General features: G+C 40.7%; 2 protein-coding genes across 2 annotated transcripts; both read left to right on the top strand.

Moving 5' to 3' along the window:
• The first annotated feature begins 10,342 nt into the window (after positions 1-10,342).
• Positions 10,343-12,020, top strand: LOC114458850 (ELKS/Rab6-interacting/CAST family member 1-like). The gene has a single exon (XM_028441228.1). The coding sequence runs from the start codon at positions 10,442-10,444 to the stop codon at positions 11,933-11,935; it is 1,494 nt and encodes a 497-aa protein (XP_028297029.1). The 5' UTR covers positions 10,343-10,441; the 3' UTR covers positions 11,936-12,020.
• Positions 12,021-18,167: 6,147 nt separating this feature from the next.
• On the top strand, positions 18,168-19,519 carry LOC114458847 (ELKS/Rab6-interacting/CAST family member 1-like). Its single transcript, XM_028441224.1, has one exon. It carries the CDS (start codon positions 18,269-18,271, stop codon positions 19,517-19,519), a length of 1,251 nt encoding a protein of 416 aa, XP_028297025.1. The 5' UTR covers positions 18,168-18,268.
• Positions 19,520-20,564: the final 1,045 nt, after the last annotated feature.

Raw genomic sequence — 20,564 nt, 5'->3', positions numbered from 1 at the left:
CTTGTCTATTCCAAACTGCTGTCCCCCAGTCTCTAGCTGACCCAGAAAGCAAACTGATCAAAAAGGCTACTCTAGACCTTTCTGTAGAATAAGATGAAGGCTGGAGATCAAATACTAAAGATACCTGAGTTAAAAAAGCTTGGCAAGAGTTAACATCCCCGCTAAACCGTTCGGGAACCGGAACAAAAGGTTCACGGGCAGGTGGAGTGACAGCAGGACTAGCAACAGGTGCAGAATTAGCTACAGCACCCACTGACTGAGAACCACCGCCTAACTGTGCTACTTTTGAAGTGAGCAGTGAAACCTGCTTCAACAAAGCATTATTGCTGTCCACTAGGGTGCGAAGCAGCGTCTCGTGCTGACCTAAAAGGGTTCCCTGATCAATTATAGCCTTCTGTAAAGGACTCCCCGATTGTGCTGCTTCAGTGCCGGTCTCGATGCCTGCTGAGTTCATCATGGTCGGACTGTACTGTTACGAATGGTGAGACTCAGGTGCAGGTCAACAAGACACGACTTCAAATTGCATACAATAAGTTTTAATAAACAACCAGCCAAAATACAAAAACAACCAGAAACAAAACAAATGCTATACTACACAAAAATATCCTAACAAAAAACAACTTCAATGAGCGAAAAGTACCAACTGAATAAAAAGCTTAACTGGGGTGCAGCAGAGTATGAGGGAAAGGAAGTCCGGCAAATGTCAGTGGCAGGTGGATTGCTGACGGGGTGATGGAGGGTGAGTGGTGAAGCTGCGGAAGTCCGGGTGTAGGGATCCAGGGAGTTTGCAGGGGTGCAGAGGGGAAGGAAATCCGGAGTTTGTCCTGTCTTGTCCACAGAGGGTAGAGGAGGGTTTGGAGGCCAGAGTGTGCAGAGTTCCAACTGAGAAAATAAAGATAAAGGTAAGCTTTGGCAACAGATCTACAAACAGACTGATTTTTGAGGTCAGACACTGACGATTCAGCTTTACAGTCCGACGAGGAACTGAAGTCCAGAGTGAAGCTTTATTCAGTGGAGAAGATCAGACCCAGGTGCACTTCATCAGCTGATTGGTAGACAATCCACCTGCCAAGCTGCCACCCACCTAGAGAGAACAGAGACTGCACTACCTGGCTTCCGAGCCAGAGGGCATGACAGTACCCCCCCTCCTACGTGCACCTCCAGGTGTACGAAGCAACCGGTCAGGATGCCGCTGGCGAAAATCCCGGACAAGGGCAGGATCCACAATAAAACGCCGGGGTACCCAGCTCCGCTCCTCCGGACCATACCCCGCCCAGTCCACCAAATACTGCAACCCACGACCACGTCGCCGGACATCCAACAGGCGACGCACCGAATAGACGGGACCACCGTCCACCATCCTGGGTGGAGGAGCGGGATGGACAGGGGGGGCCAGCGGGCTCTCCTTAACCACCTGCCAAGCTGCCACCCACCTAGAGAGAACAGAGACTGCACTACCTGGCTTCCGAGCCAGAGGGCGTGACATATACAGTGTATTTGTTTAAGCTTTAAGATGTTTATAAAGGCTGGGATACACTGTGTGATTTTTTTTCAATCGTTGTACTCAACTCCAGCTCAAACTGTGCGACTCAGACCCAGAGCCCGAATGTGCACAGCTCACGATTCATGTTCTCACACTGTACGGTCCGACACTCTGATACGATCAGACTGCTCACACTGTACGTTCATACACGACACGTCGGGGTCTTGTTTCCGGAAATGCAATGTACAAATTACAAGAAGAAGAAGAAGAAGAAGAAGAACACTGAAGCGTCACCAGTAAAACAGACGAAGAAGAAAAACCCGGAAGTGGGGAGACGTTCGCCATTCTCAGCAAAAAGAGCATTAAAAAAGAAAAGACGGCGATGTGATGGACCAGGAGCTGGCTGGACGAACGTGGGCATGACAGTCCGGCAATTTTACAGTGGTCCTACGGTGTTCGCGCATGCACAGTGTGAGCATCTACGGTAAGCCGGTCCATGGCACTGCTTCAACTGTGCAATACCCTCATGAGTAGCGGCTGGATTTTAAGCTTGTTTGAAATATTTTATTTTATATATTTTGAAATATATAATTGACACATAGTCAGGTACTGGGATCGAACCCCCAACCTCTCGATCAGAAGAAGACCCACTACCACCTGAACCACAGTCATAAGGGAGTCTTACCACCATAATGGACAATTGTTGCTTTTTTTTCTTTGTGTCCCAGTGAAGGGTAGTTTAGTTATCATGTGATGGTGACGGTGAAATTTACGGATACCTCGTCTTTGACTTGAAAACACACTCTGCGGTGATAAATGATGAAGACCATTCTGGAGGGATGATGAAGTAATAAAAAATGATTTTATTCTAAAGTAAATAAAAAAGGTACAGACAGGATAATCAAAGGGATCTCCCCTTGGCCAAAAGGGAGATCCCTCTGGCCAAAGGGAGCAACACGAGACTGACCCCCGGACCACATTTCACACACATTTTTACCCAGTTCCACTTCCTACCCTCACCCCCCCCGAAGAGGTGAGAAACAAAAGGCAGAGAGGCAGGGGGTCGGTTCAAAGGATGAGCGTAGAAATGTGTGTGTGGGTGTGTGTGTGTGGGAGTCGTCGTGTCTGGCCGATGTGTATTGGGAGGGCGAGTTAACCAACCTTCCAGAAAGAGGAAGACAAAAGACATGGAAAGTGTACAACTTAAGACAATATATTTGAATAAGATCAAATTAATGAGTAAGCATATGAGAAAGTACACGAGTAAATATAATTAATCAATTTTTCCACCACAACACGCAACCAGTTTCTTTCTTTCTTGGCAGCCAATCAACATGCAGAACCAAATTTAGAAGGCAGTGATGTCATAGTGACACAGAAAAGATATGAACAAAGATCAAAGGCAGTCATAGCTGACACTTTAAAAAGGAGCTCAAGTAGTGTTTTGTTCAGTTCCAGACTAACTCGTCACACATTAGCATTCTTCGAGTGAAGATTAAAAATGTCAAATAACATGACAAAAGACCCTTTAACCGATGCCTTACTTCGAAGAGGAAGTAATTTCTGGGAAGAAGAAAACAACACCATCCTTCAAAGCAAAGACAAGGAAATATCCGATCTCAAAGAATTACTGGATCTGAGGAACAACGAATTCTACGACAAAAGCAAGCAGTTGCAGGAGTACCTGATGGAGAGGGAGCGTATGGAAGCACAAATCAACTCCATCTTTAAAAGTAAAGACAGTGAAATGTACAAACTCAAAAAAATAGTGCGTACGACAAAAGCACAATTGCTGGAGAAAACCCAGCAGTTGGAGAAGAGCCCGCAGGAAGCACAAAGGCTTCAAAGCCATAAAGAAGATGTGAACGAGACCAAATTTTCACTGGAGGAGTTACATCGGAATTTCAATGCTCAGAAGAATCAGTTGGTGGCAGAGAAGGATGCTTTGCAGTGTGAGATTCATCAGCTGAACAACCGGCTTGAGCATCAGGACAGATCTTTTAGTCAGCAGCAAGCTGAGGCTAAGAAGATCATCTGTGACAAAGATTTTGATTTGAAAAAGAAGGATCTTCTCATGGATGAACATCAAGAAACTATAACAGAACTAAGCAACACTCTCAAGAAGGTGGAGGAGGACTTCCAAATCCAGACAGACCAGTGCACCCAACTGGAGATGGGGTGTGCTGAAGCTTTGAAAGAAGTCGAGGATTTAGAGGAAGCTCTCTACCAGACAGAGAGCCAATCCCAACAAGAACTGACCCTGCTACAGACCTCCCTGGATAAAGCAAAGGAAAAGCTTCACGCCCAAGATCTGCAGAGAGAAAAGGAGCAGTCTGAGAACGCCAAGATGATTTCTACCATGATGGACGACCTCGCTCAGACAAAGAATGTCTTAGTGGACACACAAGAAAATGCTGACCAGCAGCGAGCTGAGGCTATGAAGATCATCCTAGACAAAGATTTTCATTTGAAAAAGAAGGATCTTCTCATTGATGAACATCAACGGACTATTACAGAAATAAGCAACGCTCTCAAGAAGGTGGAGGAGGACTTCAAAATCCAGACAGACCAGTGCACCCAACTGGTGATGGAGAAGGCTGAAGCGTTGAAAGAAGTCCAGGCATTAGAGGAAGCTCACTGCCAGAAAGAGAGCCGATCCCAACAACAACTGACCCTGCTACAGACCTCCCTGGATAAAGCAAAGGAAAAGCTTCACGCCCAAGATCTGCAGATAGAAAAGGAGCGGTCTGAGAACTCCAAGAAGATTTCTACCATGATGGACGACCTCGCTCAGATGCAGAATATCTTAGTGGACGCACAAGCAAATGCTGAGCAGCAGAAGGACAGCCACTCTACAAGGACACACACACTCAAGGACAAGGAGAAGGATAAGAAGGAAAAATATTCAAAGTTGAAAGCACTGTGGAAAAAATTCAAGAGCTGGTTAAAGGTTAAGAAACCCAAGAACAAACAAAACAATCCAGCATCTTTGTAACCTGAAGTAAATGGTATATGATTTACTGGGATAGTGGGGGTCAGCAGTCTCCTTCACCATTATTTTAGAGGTCGTGGGCTGAAAAGTTTGGGAACCCCTGCTCTGTACTGCAGAAAATGCAATAATAAATACATGAAATGAAGATTGATCAAATTGTATTGTGTTTTATTGATCTTTATGAATACAGACAATTCTAACTTTGTACTTGTGTTAAATTGGAAATGAGGAACATGTGTTGAATCTTGTGGTGTAGAAGTGATGACAAAAAGGTGGTGTGGAAAAAGTCTTCGGACGAATGACTTGTAAGTAATATGCAGTTTATTAATACAATCAAAAGTCAAAACAGGTTACAAAAAAGTGAAGCCCTGCTGAGAGCTGCTGGCCAATTGATGCAAAACTCTGAGCTATTCAGAATCTGTGTTCGCATATATGGTTCAAAAGAAGTCCTCCCCCTTTAACATTAGCTCATCACCCTATAGTGAAAACAGCCCAATTCTAGTTTGTGAAAGTACACAGAAACAGTTCATCATCATGTGGAGACATAAGAAAGGAAATTTACGCCTGGATCCTCATCAGCTCAGTATCGCAGATTTGGTAAATCATGTCTTTCATCTGGAACAAATAATCGGTTCCCAAGTCTCTGATAACGACCAACACCGGTGTCAACGTGCTCATTGGCTCACACCCTACAACTCCCCTCAATTGTCAAAATAGGTGCCCCTCGATTTATCACTTAGAGGGTCCTTTCATACATGAAGTCTGCAGGTCTGTTTTTAAACTTAACACCCCCAGATTCCTGTGAAATTCCTCATAGAAGTTTAGGGCCTCTGTTTAACCACTAGTTTCACATATGCATCTTTTCTGAAATCAATTCTTTATTGAAAAAGACTATAAACCTTTACTATCACACGTTAATGCTTTAATACACTTCACATGTTTGGAAAATGTTTACATTTATCAGTGATGTGTTTGCTGCACAGAAAATGAACCGAATGGTGTCTTTGTGGAAAAAAACAAAAAACAATAATAGTAACACAAAACTTTGACGATGAAAAAATATTTGTATACATTAAGTAGTGAAATGTATTGAGTGGTTCAGTGCTAAAATTGTGGGTTAATGACAGCTACAAATTTCTGTCCATGTCAACAATCAGGACAATCAAATCAAATCTATCGAATTTATTCAATTGTAACGTTTAAGCTATGTTTCCATTACAGATTTCCGCAAAATAAAAGCAATGTTTCTAAATGTTGACAAAGTAGAATTGCGCATTGAACGTGTTTACATTGAACGTTGTTTTGGGCAGGAGCCTCGTATCTCCGGTGAAATCTCATCCCACAAGACTTCTCTGCAGGAAAGCAATTTTTTTTTTTTTTTTTTTTACAAGCGAGTGGAGGCAGATGTGGTAACAGGTGGCTAAAAATGGTCCAAAACTAGCAAAAACATGGCAAGAAAAGAGTGTAAAGCGACTAAAACTGGTCAAAAGCAGTCAAGAATGGCCAAAAATGGGCAAATAAAGAGGAACTGGTGATATGTAATGGCAAAGGGTAGCTTAATTGGGCAAAAATGTGGCAAACAATAGTGAAATAGGGCAAAAATGTGGGACAAAAAGAGGCAAAATGTAAGGAGAAAAGGAAACAAGTGGTATTAAGTGGGCAAAAGGTAGCTTATTGGAATGAAAAGTGGCCAAAAAAATCAAAGAGAGCACAACATTTGAGAAGTTTCAAAAATAACTTGAAAAATGTGCAAAAATAATAACAATAATTAAAATGAAGACATAAAGAGCGACTTGTTGAGGATCACTGACTTAATAACAACTTCGACATAGTGTCTCTGATAATGTAGTGGACAGGTCTGGACACATAATGCTATGGCTGAATTTTTGTCCCAGTCCACCCTGGTATAAATCTATGTTTTCAATGTGTTCCACGATGTTTCAATGCTCAGAAATGTGCATCACATTACCTTCATTCTGTCTTTGCAGGTGCTTCACCTCCACCTCATGTTTAGCCAGCTGGACGCTGATGTCTCTCAGCACAGTGTTGATGTCAGGGACAAAGTTCTGCTGTTGGTTCAGGACACTTGGAGGTTCGTCTCCTGCAGGTTTGGTTGAAATGGTTTTATTCTCAGACTCAGCTTGGGGTACAGCTGCTGAGATGCAGCAGATACTGAGCAGCACTAATGGAAGAAGCAAAGCCATCTCTCTTCTCTGTCTGTGCATTTCAACTGTTAAAACAGCCTTAAATATATTCCTGACAGGAGGACGATGATCAATGAGTTACCAGAAGAGTTTATCAAGCACACCTTCAGTACGCGTATAATTATGTGAAATATTGCAGAGGTTATGCTTGACAATTACTCTGATGCTGTTGATTTTGTTCAGATACGAAGAGATCAAAGACCTGTTGACCAGCTCTCTATCAATGTTTGCTTTAGTTATAATGGTTATACAATCCAACCTTTCAACTATGCATGCGCAATCATTTGCCAAAGTCACTTTACCCAGCGTAATATCTCAGTGTGTTTTACATTATAAAGCTTTTTCACTACTTAAAACTCCTTAAATCAACATTCTTAGCCCACACTGTGCCATTAAGGAATGCTCAAACAACACGTATGCACTTATGAAATGGAAGCAGGAGAAATGTGACGTACACGGCAGTAATTAGGATATTGTGAGATCCACATGTGATCCACCGTTTGTATCGTATACGACGTACTCTTCCAAAAGACAAGAACCTGAAAAACATTAACTTAAGTTAGACAGTGAGATAAGAAATTAAGAAAACATATTTGAACCACTTTGGTCAAAAATATAGAAGCTATTTCAACCAAATGTCCAATAACAAACCAACTTTACCTGAATTTGCTTTCAGTGTCTGTGTTTTCCTTTCAGTGAAATATTTATTGGTGTTAATGGACATACAATGGAGCCACAAGCATTCTTCAGTGTTTTTAAATTACAAAGTGCTGTACAGAACAGAGGAAAAATTTAAATAACAGGAGCAACATCATAAAAATATAATAGAATAAAGGTGAATTTATGACAGCAGGAGCAGCATCATAAAAAGGATAATAAAAGTGTGCTATGAGGGCAATACAATACTTTGATTTACTGTTTTCTGTGCCATTGGTGCAGGATTGGTTGCTCAAAGTCTTCAGCTGTGACTTTTCCGATCAATATTTGGTAACATTGCTGCAGCGCGGATTTGAGATTTTTTGGGCAAAAGACCAGTGAAATGAATTGTTTAAGTACAAGGGAACCATCACATGAGATCTTGATGGACCTGATGTTTTTGTGTCCATATTGTTTGGTAGGATCTGTTTGGAAAGAACTGAGAAAATACAGGACTGAGGAAGTTATGTGATTACAGGTTACATACTCAGAGTTTGCGGGGGGCATTGCCCCCCCAGTGATCAAAAGTTTTCATTAGTTTTCCATTTTTTAACATAACTTACACAGTATACAAATATTTTAAATGCCAAAAATTTTCATTTCAAGTAAAAAACCCTGCACTCAGTGTCTATAGATATAAAGCGGTGGATTGAACGGTGCAAAAAAAAAAAATATATATATATATATTTATTTATTTATTTCATTTTATTTTTTTGCTGCCTCCTCTGGCAGAATCTCAAACTCCGCCTATGACAGGTTACATATATAGCCACTGGTGAACTGGTGAATCTTTGTGTGGGTTTCTGACCACCAGCTCATATACATATACAGAACCTGAGCTGTCTTATGGTTTTCTTACAATACTTCCTGTAGCATCCAAGTAGATTATGTTAATTTTTGATTGTTGATGGAAGATGTCGATGCTTATTTTTTGACCACAGCATGACTTCTCTTGGGAGGAAGGATGACCTTTTGTAAAACGTCTTCAAGTGCATCCATCTTGCTTTTTAACATCATCTGCAGACTAATAATTTCATTTTTGTGCTTCCTCTCAAGTGTTCTTTCTCTGCACGCAATAGATCTGAGGACACCTGGCCATGGTTTCTCATCTCAACATCCAGAGTTTAAAACAGATTCCTCCATGTTTTGGATGCTCTGAGTGCCCTGGGAAGCAAACCTTATTAGATATATTATATTTTTCTTTTGCTTTCAGAGCGTACTGGTCTTCTCTGCAGCTTATCACAGCTGTGGAACAGCATTTTATCTGCAAAGCTAATATGTGCTTTCAATGTATCTTCATTACCAACAGTGACCTCCACCTCTACTAGGCAGTCACTAAAATTAAAAAAAAAAAAAAAAAAAAACAACAGGAAAAATTAGAATTTAGCTTTTATGTTGTGTTTAATGTTTGTGCAGATACTGGTTGGATGTTTTTTTACCTTCCAGAACAAGTTTGTGATGGGGCTAGATGATTCTACCTGCCTAAACGAACTGACACCTCAAACATGGACACTCCAGTCATGGATAAAACATGGATGGCAATCCCCCAATGAAACCGTCGAGAACTGTGCTACTGAACAATAAATTGATGCTGCCAAAGGAAAACCAACAACAACAATTGTCCAATGTATTCATATGTGTCCTACATGTTTGTGGTGTTTATTATATTGAAATATGCTTATTACAATGTATTCTACCTCATTAAAGATGTTTTACTTTATTATTATTATTATTACTTTATTCATTTGATGCAATATTCCTTTTCACTTAAATATTGCCTTCGTCATGCTGTTGAACACATGGTTCCACAATCCAAATCCAGTCACCCTTGAAGACTTGCTGTTTGCATGTGATATTGTCTTGTGACCCTTGAAAGCACCCTGTTCACATGGCTGCACTTCCTTCAATTCCAGCTTCATGCCATAAACAAATCTAACTCTGGCCTTTGTTCATTGACATAAATGGACTTGGTAAATGGACTTGATTTATATAGCGCTTTATCACCACACTGAAGCAGTCTCAAAGCGCTTTACATATCAGCTCATTCACCCAATCACTCTCACATTCACACACCAGTGGGACAGGACTGCCATGCAAGGCGCTAGTCGACAACTGGGAGCAACTTAGGGTTCAGTGTCTTGCCCGAGGACACTTCGACACATAGTCAGGTACTGGGATCGAACCCCCAACCTCTCGATCAGAAGACGACTCACTACCACCTGAGCCACAGTCATAAGGGAGTCTTCCCACCATAATGGACAATTGTTGCTTTTTTTTCTTTGTGTCCCAGTGAAGGGTAGTTTAGTTATCATGTGATGGTGACGGTGAAATTTACGGATACCTCGTCTTTGACTTGAAAACACACTCTGCGGTGATAAATGATGAAGACCATTCTGGAGGGATGATGAAGTAATAAAAAATGATTTTATTCTAAAGTAAATAAAAAAGGTACAGACAGGATAATCAAAGGGATCTCCCCTTGGCCAAAAGGGAGATCCCTCTGGCCAAAGGGAGCAACACGAGACTGACCCCCGGACCACATTTCACACACATTTTTACCCAGTTCCACTTCCTACCCTCACCCCCCCCCCCGAAGAGGTGAGAAACAAAAGGCAGAGAGGCAGGGGGTCGGTTCAAAGGATGAGCGTAGAAATGTGTGTGTGGGTGTGTGTGTGTGGGAGTCGTCGTGTCTGGCCGATGTGTATTGGGAGGGCGAGTTAACCAACCTTCCAGAAAGAGGAAGACAAAAGACATGGAAAGTGTACAACTTAAGACAATATATTTGAATAAGATCAAATTAATGAGTAAGCATATGAGAAAGTACACGAGTAAATATAATTAATCAATTTTTCCACCACAACACGACACCAGTTTCTTTCTTTCTTGGCAGCCAATCAACATGCAGAACCAAATTTAGAAGGCAGTGATGTCATAGTGACACAGAAAAGATATGAACAAAGATCAAAGGCAGTCATAGCTGACACTTTAAAAAGGAGCTCAAGTAGTGTTTTGTTCAGTTCCAGACTAACTCGTCACACATTAGCATTCTTCGAGTGAAGATTAAAAATGTCAAATAACATGACAAAAGACCCTTTAACCGATGCCTTACTTCGAAGAGGAAGTAATTTCTGGGAAGAAGAAAACAACACCATCCTTCAAAGCAAAGACAAGGAAATATCCGATCTCAAAGAATTACTGGATCTGAGGAACAACGAATTCTACGACAAAAGCAAGCAGTTGCAGGAGTACCTGATGGAGAGGGAGCGTATGGAAGCACAAATCAACTCCATCTTTAAAAGTAAAGACAGTGAAATGTACAAACTCAAAAAAATAGTGCGTACGACAAAAGCACAATTGCTGGAGAAAACCCAGCAGTTGGAGAAGAGCCCGCAGGAAGCACAAAGGCTTCAAAGCCATAAAGAAGATGTGAACGAGACCAAATTTTCACTGGAGGAGTTACATCGGAATTTCAATGCTCAGAAGAATCAGTTGGTGGCAGAGAAGGATGCTTTGCAGTGTGAGATTCATCAGCTGAACAACCGGCTTGAGCATCAGGACAGATCTTTTAGTCAGCAGCAAGCTGAGGCTAAGAAGATCATCTGTGACAAAGATTTTGATTTGAAAAAGAAGGATCTTCTCATGGATGAACATCAAGAAACTATAACAGAACTAAGCAACACTCTCAAGAAGGTGGAGGAGGACTTCCAAATCCAGACAGACCAGTGCACCCAACTGGAGATGGGGTGTGCTGAAGCTTTGAAAGAAGTCGAGGATTTAGAGGAAGCTCTCTACCAGACAGAGAGCCAATCCCAACAAGAACTGACCCTGCTACAGACCTCCCTGGATAAAGCAAAGGAAAAGCTTCACGCCCAAGATCTGCAGAGAGAAAAGGAGCAGTCTGAGAACGCCAAGATGATTTCTACCATGATGGACGACCTCGCTCAGACAAAGAATGTCTTAGTGGACACACAAGAAAATGCTGACCAGCAGCGAGCTGAGGCTATGAAGATCATCCTAGACAAAGATTTTCATTTGAAAAAGAAGGATCTTCTCATTGATGAACATCAACGGACTATTACAGAAATAAGCAACGCTCTCAAGAAGGTGGAGGAGGACTTCAAAATCCAGACAGACCAGTGCACCCAACTGGTGATGGAGAAGGCTGAAGCGTTGAAAGAAGTCCAGGCATTAGAGGAAGCTCACTGCCAGAAAGAGAGCCGATCCCAACAACAACTGACCCTGCTACAGACCTCCCTGGATAAAGCAAAGGAAAAGCTTCACGCCCAAGATCTGCAGATAGAAAAGGAGCGGTCTGAGAACTCCAAGAAGATTTCTACCATGATGGACGACCTCGCTCAGATGCAGAATATCTTAGTGGACGCACAAGCAAATGCTGAGCAGCAGAAGGACAGCCACTCTACAAGGACACACACACTCAAGGACAAGGAGAAGGATAAGAAGGAAAAATATTCAAAGTTGAAAGCACTGTGGAAAAAATTCAAGAGCTGGTTAAAGGTTAAGAAACCCAAGAACAAACAAAACAATCCAGCATCTTTGTAACCTGAAGTAAATGGTATATGATTTACTGGGATAGTGGGGGTCAGCAGTCTCCTTCACCATTATTTTAGAGGTCGTGGGCTGAAAAGTTTGGGAACCCCTGCTCTGTACTGCAGAAAATGCAATAATAAATACATGAAATGAAGATTGATCAAATTGTATTGTGTTTTATTGATCTTTATGAATACAGACAATTCTAACTTTGTACTTGTGTTAAATTGGAAATGAGGAACATGTGTTGAATCTTGTGGTGTAGAAGTGATGACAAAAAGGTGGTGTGGAAAAAGTCTTCGGACGAATGACTTGTAAGTAATATGCAGTTTATTAATACAATCAAAAGTCAAAACAGGTTACAAAAAAGTGAAGCCCTGCTGAGAGCTGCTGGCCAATTGATGCAAAACTCTGAGCTATTCAGAATCTGTGTTCGCATATATGGTTCAAAAGAAGTCCTCCCCCTTTAACATTAGCTCATCACCCTATAGTGAAAACAGCCCAATTCTAGTTTGTGAAAGTACACAGAAACAGTTCATCATCATGTGGAGACATAAGAAAGGAAATTTACGCCTGGATCCTCATCAGCTCAGTATCGCAGATTTGGTAAATCATGTCTTTCATCTGGAACAAATAATCGGTTCCCAAGTCTCTGATAACGACCAACACCGGTGTCAACGTGCTCATTGGCTCACACCCTACAACTCCCCTCAATTGTCAAAATAGGTGCCCCTCGATTTATCACTTAGAGGGTCCTTTCATACATGAAGTCTGCAGGTCTGTTTTTAAACTTAACACCCCCAGATTCCTGTGAAATTCCTCATAGAAGTTTAGGGCCTCTGTTTAACCACTAGTTTCACATATGCATCTTTTCTGAAATCAATTCTTTATTGAAAAAGACTATAAACCTTGACTATCACACGTTAAATGCTTTAATACATTTCACATGTTTGGAAAATGTTTACATTTATCAGTGATGTGTTTGCTGCACAGAAAATGAACCGAATGGTGTCTTTGTGGAAAAAAACAAAAAACAATAATAGTAACACAAAACTTTGACGATGAAAAAATATTTGTATACATTAAGTAGTGAAATGTATTGAGTGGTTCAGTGCTAAAATTGTGGGTTAATGACAGCTACAAATTTCTGTCCATGTCAACAATCAGGACAATCAAATCAAATCTATCGAATTTATTCAATTGTAACGTTTAAGCTATGTTTCCATTACAGATTTCCGCAAAATAAAAGCAATGTTTCTAAATGTTGACAAAGTAGAATTGCGCATTGAACGTGTTTACATTGAACGTTGTTTTGGGCAGGAGCCTCGTATCTCCGGTGAAATCTCATCCCACAAGACTTCTCTGCAGGAAAGCAATTTTTTTTTTTTTTTTTTTGACAAGCGAGTGGAGGCAGATGTGGTAACAGGTGGCTAAAAATGGTCCAAAACTAGCAAAAACATGGCAAGAAAAGAGTGTAAAGCGACTAAAACTGGTCAAAAGCAGTCAAGAATGGCCAAAAATGGGCAAATAAAGAGGAACTGGTGATATGTAATGGCAAAGGGTAGCTTAATTGGGCAAAAATGTGGCAAACAATAGTGAAATAGGGCAAAAATGTGGGACAAAAAGAGGCAAAATGTAAGGAGAAAAGGAAACAAGTGGTATTAAGTGGGCAAAAGGTAGCTTATTGGAATGAAAAGTGGCCAAAAAAATCAAAGAGAGCACAACATTTGAGAAGTTTCAAAAATAACTTGAAAAATGTGCAAAAATAATAACAATAATTAAAATGAAGACATAAAGAGCGACTTGTTGAGGATCACTGACTTAATAACAACTTCGACATAGTGTCTCTGATAATGTAGTGGACAGGTCTGGACACATAATGCTATGGCTGAATTTTTGTCCCAGTCCACCCTGGTATAAATCTATGTTTTCAATGTGTTCCACGATGTTTCAATGCTCAGAAATGTGCATCACATTACCTTCATTCTGTCTTTGCAGGTGCTTCACCTCCACCTCATGTTTAGCCAGCTGGACGCTGATGTCTCTCAGCACAGTGTTGATGTCAGGGACAAAGTTCTGCTGTTGGTTCAGGACACTTGGAGGTTCGTCTCCTGCAGGTTTGGTTGAAATGGTTTTATTCTCAGACTCAGCTTGGGGTACAGCTGCTGAGATGCAGCAGATACTGAGCAGCACTAATGGAAGAAGCAAAGCCATCTCTCTTCTCTGTCTGTGCATTTCAACTGTTAAAACAGCCTTAAATATATTCCTGACAGGAGGACGATGATCAATGAGTTACCAGAAGAGTTTATCAAGCACACCTTCAGTACGCGTATAATTATGTGAAATATTGCAGAGGTTATGCTTGACAATTACTCTGATGCTGTTGATTTTGTTCAGATACGAAGAGATCAAAGACCTGTTGACCAGCTCTCTATCAATGTTTGCTTTAGTTATAATGGTTATACAATCCAACCTTTCAACTATGCATGCGCAATCATTTGCCAAAGTCACTTTACCCAGCGTAATATCTCAGTGTGTTTTACATTATAAAGCTTTTTCACTACTTAAAACTCCTTAAATCAACATTCTTAGCCCACACTGTGCCATTAAGGAATGCTCAAACAACACGTATGCACTTATGAAATGGAAGCAGGAGAAATGTGACGTACACGGCAGTAATTAGGATATTGTGAGATCCACATGTGATCCACCGTTTGTATCGTATACGACGTACTCTTCCAAAAGACAAGAACCTGAAAAACATTAACTTAAGTTAGACAGTGAGATAAGAAATTAAGAAAACATATTTGAACCACTTTGGTCAAAAATATAGAAGCTATTTCAACCAAATGTCCAATAACAAACCAACTTTACCTGAATTTGCTTTCAGTGTCTGTGTTTTCCTTTCAGTGAAATATTTATTGGTGTTAATGGACATACAATGGAGCCACAAGCATTCTTCAGTGTTTTTAAATTACAAAGTGCTGTACAGAACAGAGGAAAAATTTAAATAACAGGAGCAACATCATAAAAATATAATAGAATAAAGGTGAATTTATGACAGCAGGAGCAGCATCATAAAAAGGATAATAAAAGTTAATTTAAAAAAAAAAAAAAAAATAAATTTAACCAAAAGCTTTTCTGAAAAGCGAAGTATTCAAATGTTTCTTAAAAAAGTCCACACAGTCAAGAAGATCCCAAACGGGATCAGGCAGTTTATGGTTGTTTTGTTCCTTTGTAGGTGGTGATATTCTCTGATCCTTGGAAGGTACAATCGTCTACTTCTGCTGCCAGACTGCAAAGGAAAATGCCACAAGTTCAACCTTTCACTTGCCACTAACTGTAGACCCTCAGTCATTACAAAAAATATTTTAACTGCTGATTTTCCAGTGCTTGAAATCCTCAATACTCTGTATTTCTTTAGTGTCCGTCATTATTTAGAGCCGTAGGCAGACAACTTGGTGTGTGCTATGAGGGCAATACAATACTTTGATTTACTGTTTTCTGTGCCATTGGTGCAGGATTGGTTGCTCAAAGTCTTCAGCTGTGACTTTTCCGATCAATATTTGGTAACATTGCTGCAGCGCGGATTTGAGATTTTTTGGGCAAAAGACCAGTGAAATGAATTGTTTAAGTACAAGGGAACCATCACATGAGATCTTGATGGACCTGATGTTTTTGTGTCCATATTGTTTGGTAGGATCTGTTTGGAAAGAACTGAGAAAATACAGGACTGAGGAAGTTATGTGATTACAGGTTACATACTCAGAGTTTGCGGGGGGCATTGCCCCCCCAGTGATCAAAAGTTTTCATTAGTTTTCCATTTTTTAACATAACTTACACAGTATACAAATATTTTAAATGCCAAAAATTTTCATTTCAAGTAAAAAACCCTGCACTCAGTGTCTATAGATATAAAGCGGTGGATTGAACGGTGCAAAAAAAAAAAATATATATATATATATTTATTTATTTATTTCATTTTATTTTTTTGCTGCCTCCTCTGGCAGAATCTCAAACTCCGCCTATGACAGGTTACATATATAGCCACTGGTGAACTGGTGAATCTTTGTGTGGGTTTCTGACCACCAGCTCATATACATATACAGAACCTGAGCTGTCTTATGGTTTTCTTACAATACTTCCTGTAGCATCCAAGTAGATTATGTTAATTTTTGATTGTTGATGGAAGATGTCGATGCTTATTTTTTGACCACAGCATGACTTCTCTTGGGAGGAAGGATGACCTTTTGTAAAACGTCTTCAAGTGCATCCATCTTGCTTTTTAACATCATCTGCAGACTAATAATTTCATTTTTGTGCTTCCTCTCAAGTGTTCTTTCTCTGCACGCAATAGATCTGAGGACACCTGGCCATGGTTTCTCATCTCAACATCCAGAGTTTAAAACAGATTCCTCCATGTTTTGGATGCTCTGAGTGCCCTGGGAAGCAAACCTTATTAGATATATTATATTTTTCTTTTGCTTTCAGAGCGTACTGGTCTTCTCTGCAGCTTATCACAGCTGTGGAACAGCATTTTATCTGCAAAGCTAATATGTGCTTTCAATGTATCTTCATTACCAACAGTGACCTCCACCTCTACTAGGCAGTCACTAAAATTAAAAAAAAAAAAAAAAAAAAAAAACAGGAAAAATTAGAATTTAGCTTTTATGTTGTGTTTAATGTTTGTGCAGATACTGGTTGGATGTTTTTTTACCTTCCAGAACAAGTTTGTGATGGGGCTAGATGATTCTACCTGCCTAAACGAACTGACACCTCAAACATGGACACTCCAGTCATGGATAAAACATGGATGGCAATCCCCCAATGAAACCGTCGAGAACTGTGCTACTGAACAATAAATTGATGCTGCCAAAGGAAAACCAACAACAACAATTGTCCAATGTATTCATATGTGTCCTACATGTTTGTGGTGTTTATTATATTGAAATATGCTTATTACAATGTATTCTACCTCATTAAAGATGTTTTACTTTATTATTATTATTATTACTTTATTCATTTGATGCAATATTCCTTTTCACTTAAATATTGCCTTCGTCATGCTGTTGAACACATGGTTCCACAATCCAAATCCAGTCACCCTTGAAGACTTGCTGTTTGCATGTGATATTGTCTTGTGACCCTTGAAAGCACCCTGTTCACATGGCTGCACTTCCTTCAATTCCAGCTTCATGCCATAAACAAATCTAACTCTGGCCTTTGTTCATTGACATAAATGGACTTGGTAAATGGACTTGATTTATATAGCGCTTTATCACCACACTGAAGCAGTCTCAAAGCGCTTTACATATCAGCTCATTCACCCAATCACTCTCACATTCACACACCAGTGGGACAGGACTGCCATGCAAGGCGCTAGTCGACAACTGGGAGCAACTTAGGGTTCAGTGTCTTGCCCGAGGACACTTCGACACATAGTCAGGTACTGGGATCGAACCCCCAACCTCTCGATCAGAAGACGACTCACTACCACCTGAGCCACAGTCATAAGGGAGTCTTCCCACCATAATGGACAATTGTTGCTTTTTTTTCTTTGTGTCCCAGTGAAGGGTAGTTTAGTTATCATGTGATGGTGACGGTGAAATTTACGGATACCTCGTCTTTGACTTGAAAACACACTCTGCGGTGATAAATGATGAAGACCATTCTGGAGGGATGATGAAGTAATAAAAAATGATTTTATTCTAAAGTAAATAAAAAAGGTACAGACAGGATAATCAAAGGGATCTCCCCTTGGCCAAAAGGGAGATCCCTCTGGCCAAAGGGAGCAACACGAGACTGACCCCCGGACCACATTTCACACACATTTTTACCCAGTTCCACTTCCTACCCTCACCCCCCCCCCCCGAAGAGGTGAGAAACAAAAGGCAGAGAGGCAGGGGGTCGGTTCAAAGGATGAGCGTAGAAATGTGTGTGTGGGTGTGTGTGTGTGGGAGTCGTCGTGTCTGGCCGATGTGTATTGGGAGGGCGAGTTAACCAACCTTCCAGAAAGAGGAAGACAAAAGACATGGAAAGTGTACAACTTAAGACAATATATTTGAATAAGATCAAATTAATGAGTAAGCATATGAGAAAGTACACGAGTAAATATAATTAATCAATTTTTCCACCACAACACGACACCAGTTTCTTTCTTTCTTGGCAGCCAATCAACATGCAGAACCAAATTTAGAAGGCAGTGATGTCATAGTGACACAGAAAAGATATGAACAAAGATCAAAGGCAGTCATAGCTGACACTTTAAAAAGGAGCTCAAGTAGTGTTTTGTTCAGTTCCAGACTAACTCGTCACACATTAGCATTCTTCGAGTGAAGATTAAAAATGTCAAATAACATGACAAAAGACCCTTTAACCGATGCCTTACTTCGAAGAGGAAGTAATTTCTGGGAAGAAGAAAACAACACCATCCTTCAAAGCAAAGACAAGGAAATATCCGATCTCAAAGAATTACTGGATCTGAGGACCAACGAATTCTACGACAAAAGCAAGCAGTTGCAGGAGTACCTGATGGAGAGGGAGCGTATGGAAGCACAAATCAACTCCATCTTTAAAAGTAAAGACAGTGAAATGTACAAACTCAAAAAAATAGTGCGTACGACAAAAGCACAATTGCTGGAGAAAACCCAGCAGTTGGAGAAGAGCCCGCAGGAAGCACAAAGGCTTCAAAGCCATAAAAAAGATGTGAACGAGACCAAATTTTCACTGGAGGAGTTACATCGGAATTTCAATGCTCAGAAGAATCAGTTGGTGGCAGAGAAGGATGCTTTGCAGTGTGAGATTCATCAGCTGAACAACCGGCTTGAGCATCAGGACAGATCTTTTAGTCAGCAGCAAGCTGAGGCTAAGAAGATCATCTGTGACAAAGATTTTGATTTGAAAAAGAAGGATCTTCTCATGGATGAACATCAAGAAACTATAACAGAACTAAGCAACACTCTCAAGAAGGTGGAGGAGGACTTCCAAATCCAGACAGACCAGTGCACCCAACTGGAGATGGAGTGTGCTGAAGCTTTGAAAGAAGTCGAGGATTTAGAGGAAGCTCTCTACCAGACAGAGAGCCAATCACAACAAGAACTGACCCTGCTACAGACCTCCCTGGATAAAGCAAAGGAAAAGCTTCACGCCCAAGATCTGCAGAGAGAAAAGGAGCAGTCTGAGAACGCCAAGATGATTTCTACCATGATGGACGACCTCGCTCAGACAAAGAATGTCTTAGTGGACACACAAGAAAATGCTGACCAGCAGCGAGCTGAGGCTATGAAGATCATCCTAGACAAAGATTTTCATTTGAAAAAGAAGGATCTTCTCATTGATGAACATCAACGGACTATTACAGAAATAAGCAACGCTCTCAAGAAGGTGGAGGAGGACTTCAAAATCCAGACAGACCAGTGCACCCAACTGGTGATGGAGAAGGCTGAAGCGTTGAAAGAAGTCCAGGCATTAGAGGAAGCTCACTGCCAGAAAGAGAGCCGATCCCAACAACAACTGACCCTGCTACAGACCTCCCTGGATAAAGCAAAGGAAAAGCTTCACGCCCAAGATCTGCAGATAGAAAAGGAGCAGGTCTGAGAACTCCAAGAAGATTTCTACCATGATGGACGACCTCGCTCAGATGCAGAATATCTTAGTGGACGCACAAGCAAATGCTGAGCAGCAGAAGGACAGCCTCTCTACAAGGACACACACACTCAAGGACAAGGAGAAGGATAAGAAGGAAAAATATTCAAAGTTGAAAGCACTGTGGAAAAAATTCAAGAGCTGGTTAAAGGTTAAGAAACCCAAGAACAAACAAAACAATCCAGCATCTTTGTAACCTGAAGTAAATGGTATATGATTTACTGGAGTGGGGTCAGCAGTCTCCTTCACCATTATTTTAGAGGTCGTGGGCTGAAAAGTTTGGGAACCCCTGCTCTGTACTGTAGAAAATGCAATAATAAATACATGAAATGAAGATTGATCAAATTGTATTGTGTTTTATTGATCTTTATGAATACAGACAATTCTAACTTTGTACTTGTGTTAAATTGGAAATGAGGAACATGTGTTGTTTCTTGTGGTGTAGAAGTGATGACAAAAAGGTGGTGTGGAAAAAGTCTTCGGACGAATGACTTGTAAGTAATATGCAGTTTATTAATACAATCAAAAGTCAAAACAGGTTACAAAAAAGTGAAGCCCTGCTGAGAGCTGCTGGCCAATTGATGCAAAACTCTGAGCTATTCAGAGTCTGTGTTTGCATATATGGTTCAAAAGAAGTCCTCCCCCTTTAACATTAGCTCATCACCCTATAGTGAAAACAGCCCAATTCTAGTTTGTGAAAGTACACAGAAACAGTTCATCATCATGTGGAGACATAAGAAAGGAAATTTACGCCTGGATCCTCATCAGCTCAGTATCGCAAATTTGGTAAATCATGTCTTTCATCTGGAACAAATAATCGGTTCCCAAGTCTCTGATAACGACCAACACCGATGTCAACGTGCTCATTGGCTCACACCCTACAACTCCCCTCAATTGTCAAAATAGGTGCCCCTCGATTTATCACTTAGAGGGTCCTTTCATACATGAAGTCTGCAGGTCTGTTTTTAAACTTAACACCCCCAGATTCCTGTGAAAT

The sequence above is a fragment of the Gouania willdenowi genome, unplaced genomic scaffold (assembly GCF_900634775.1).
Source record: "Gouania willdenowi unplaced genomic scaffold, fGouWil2.1 scaffold_197_arrow_ctg1, whole genome shotgun sequence".
Taxonomy (NCBI): Eukaryota; Metazoa; Chordata; class Actinopteri; order Blenniiformes; family Gobiesocidae; genus Gouania; species Gouania willdenowi.
This window is presented reverse-complemented; position numbering and strand designations above follow the sequence as displayed.

Coding starts and splice junctions, on each gene's coding strand:
- LOC114458850 (XM_028441228.1), top strand. CDS start 10,442: ATGTCAAATAACATGACAAAAGACCCTTTAACCGATGCCTTACTTCGA.
- LOC114458847 (XM_028441224.1), top strand. CDS start 18,269: ATGTCAAATAACATGACAAAAGACCCTTTAACCGATGCCTTACTTCGA.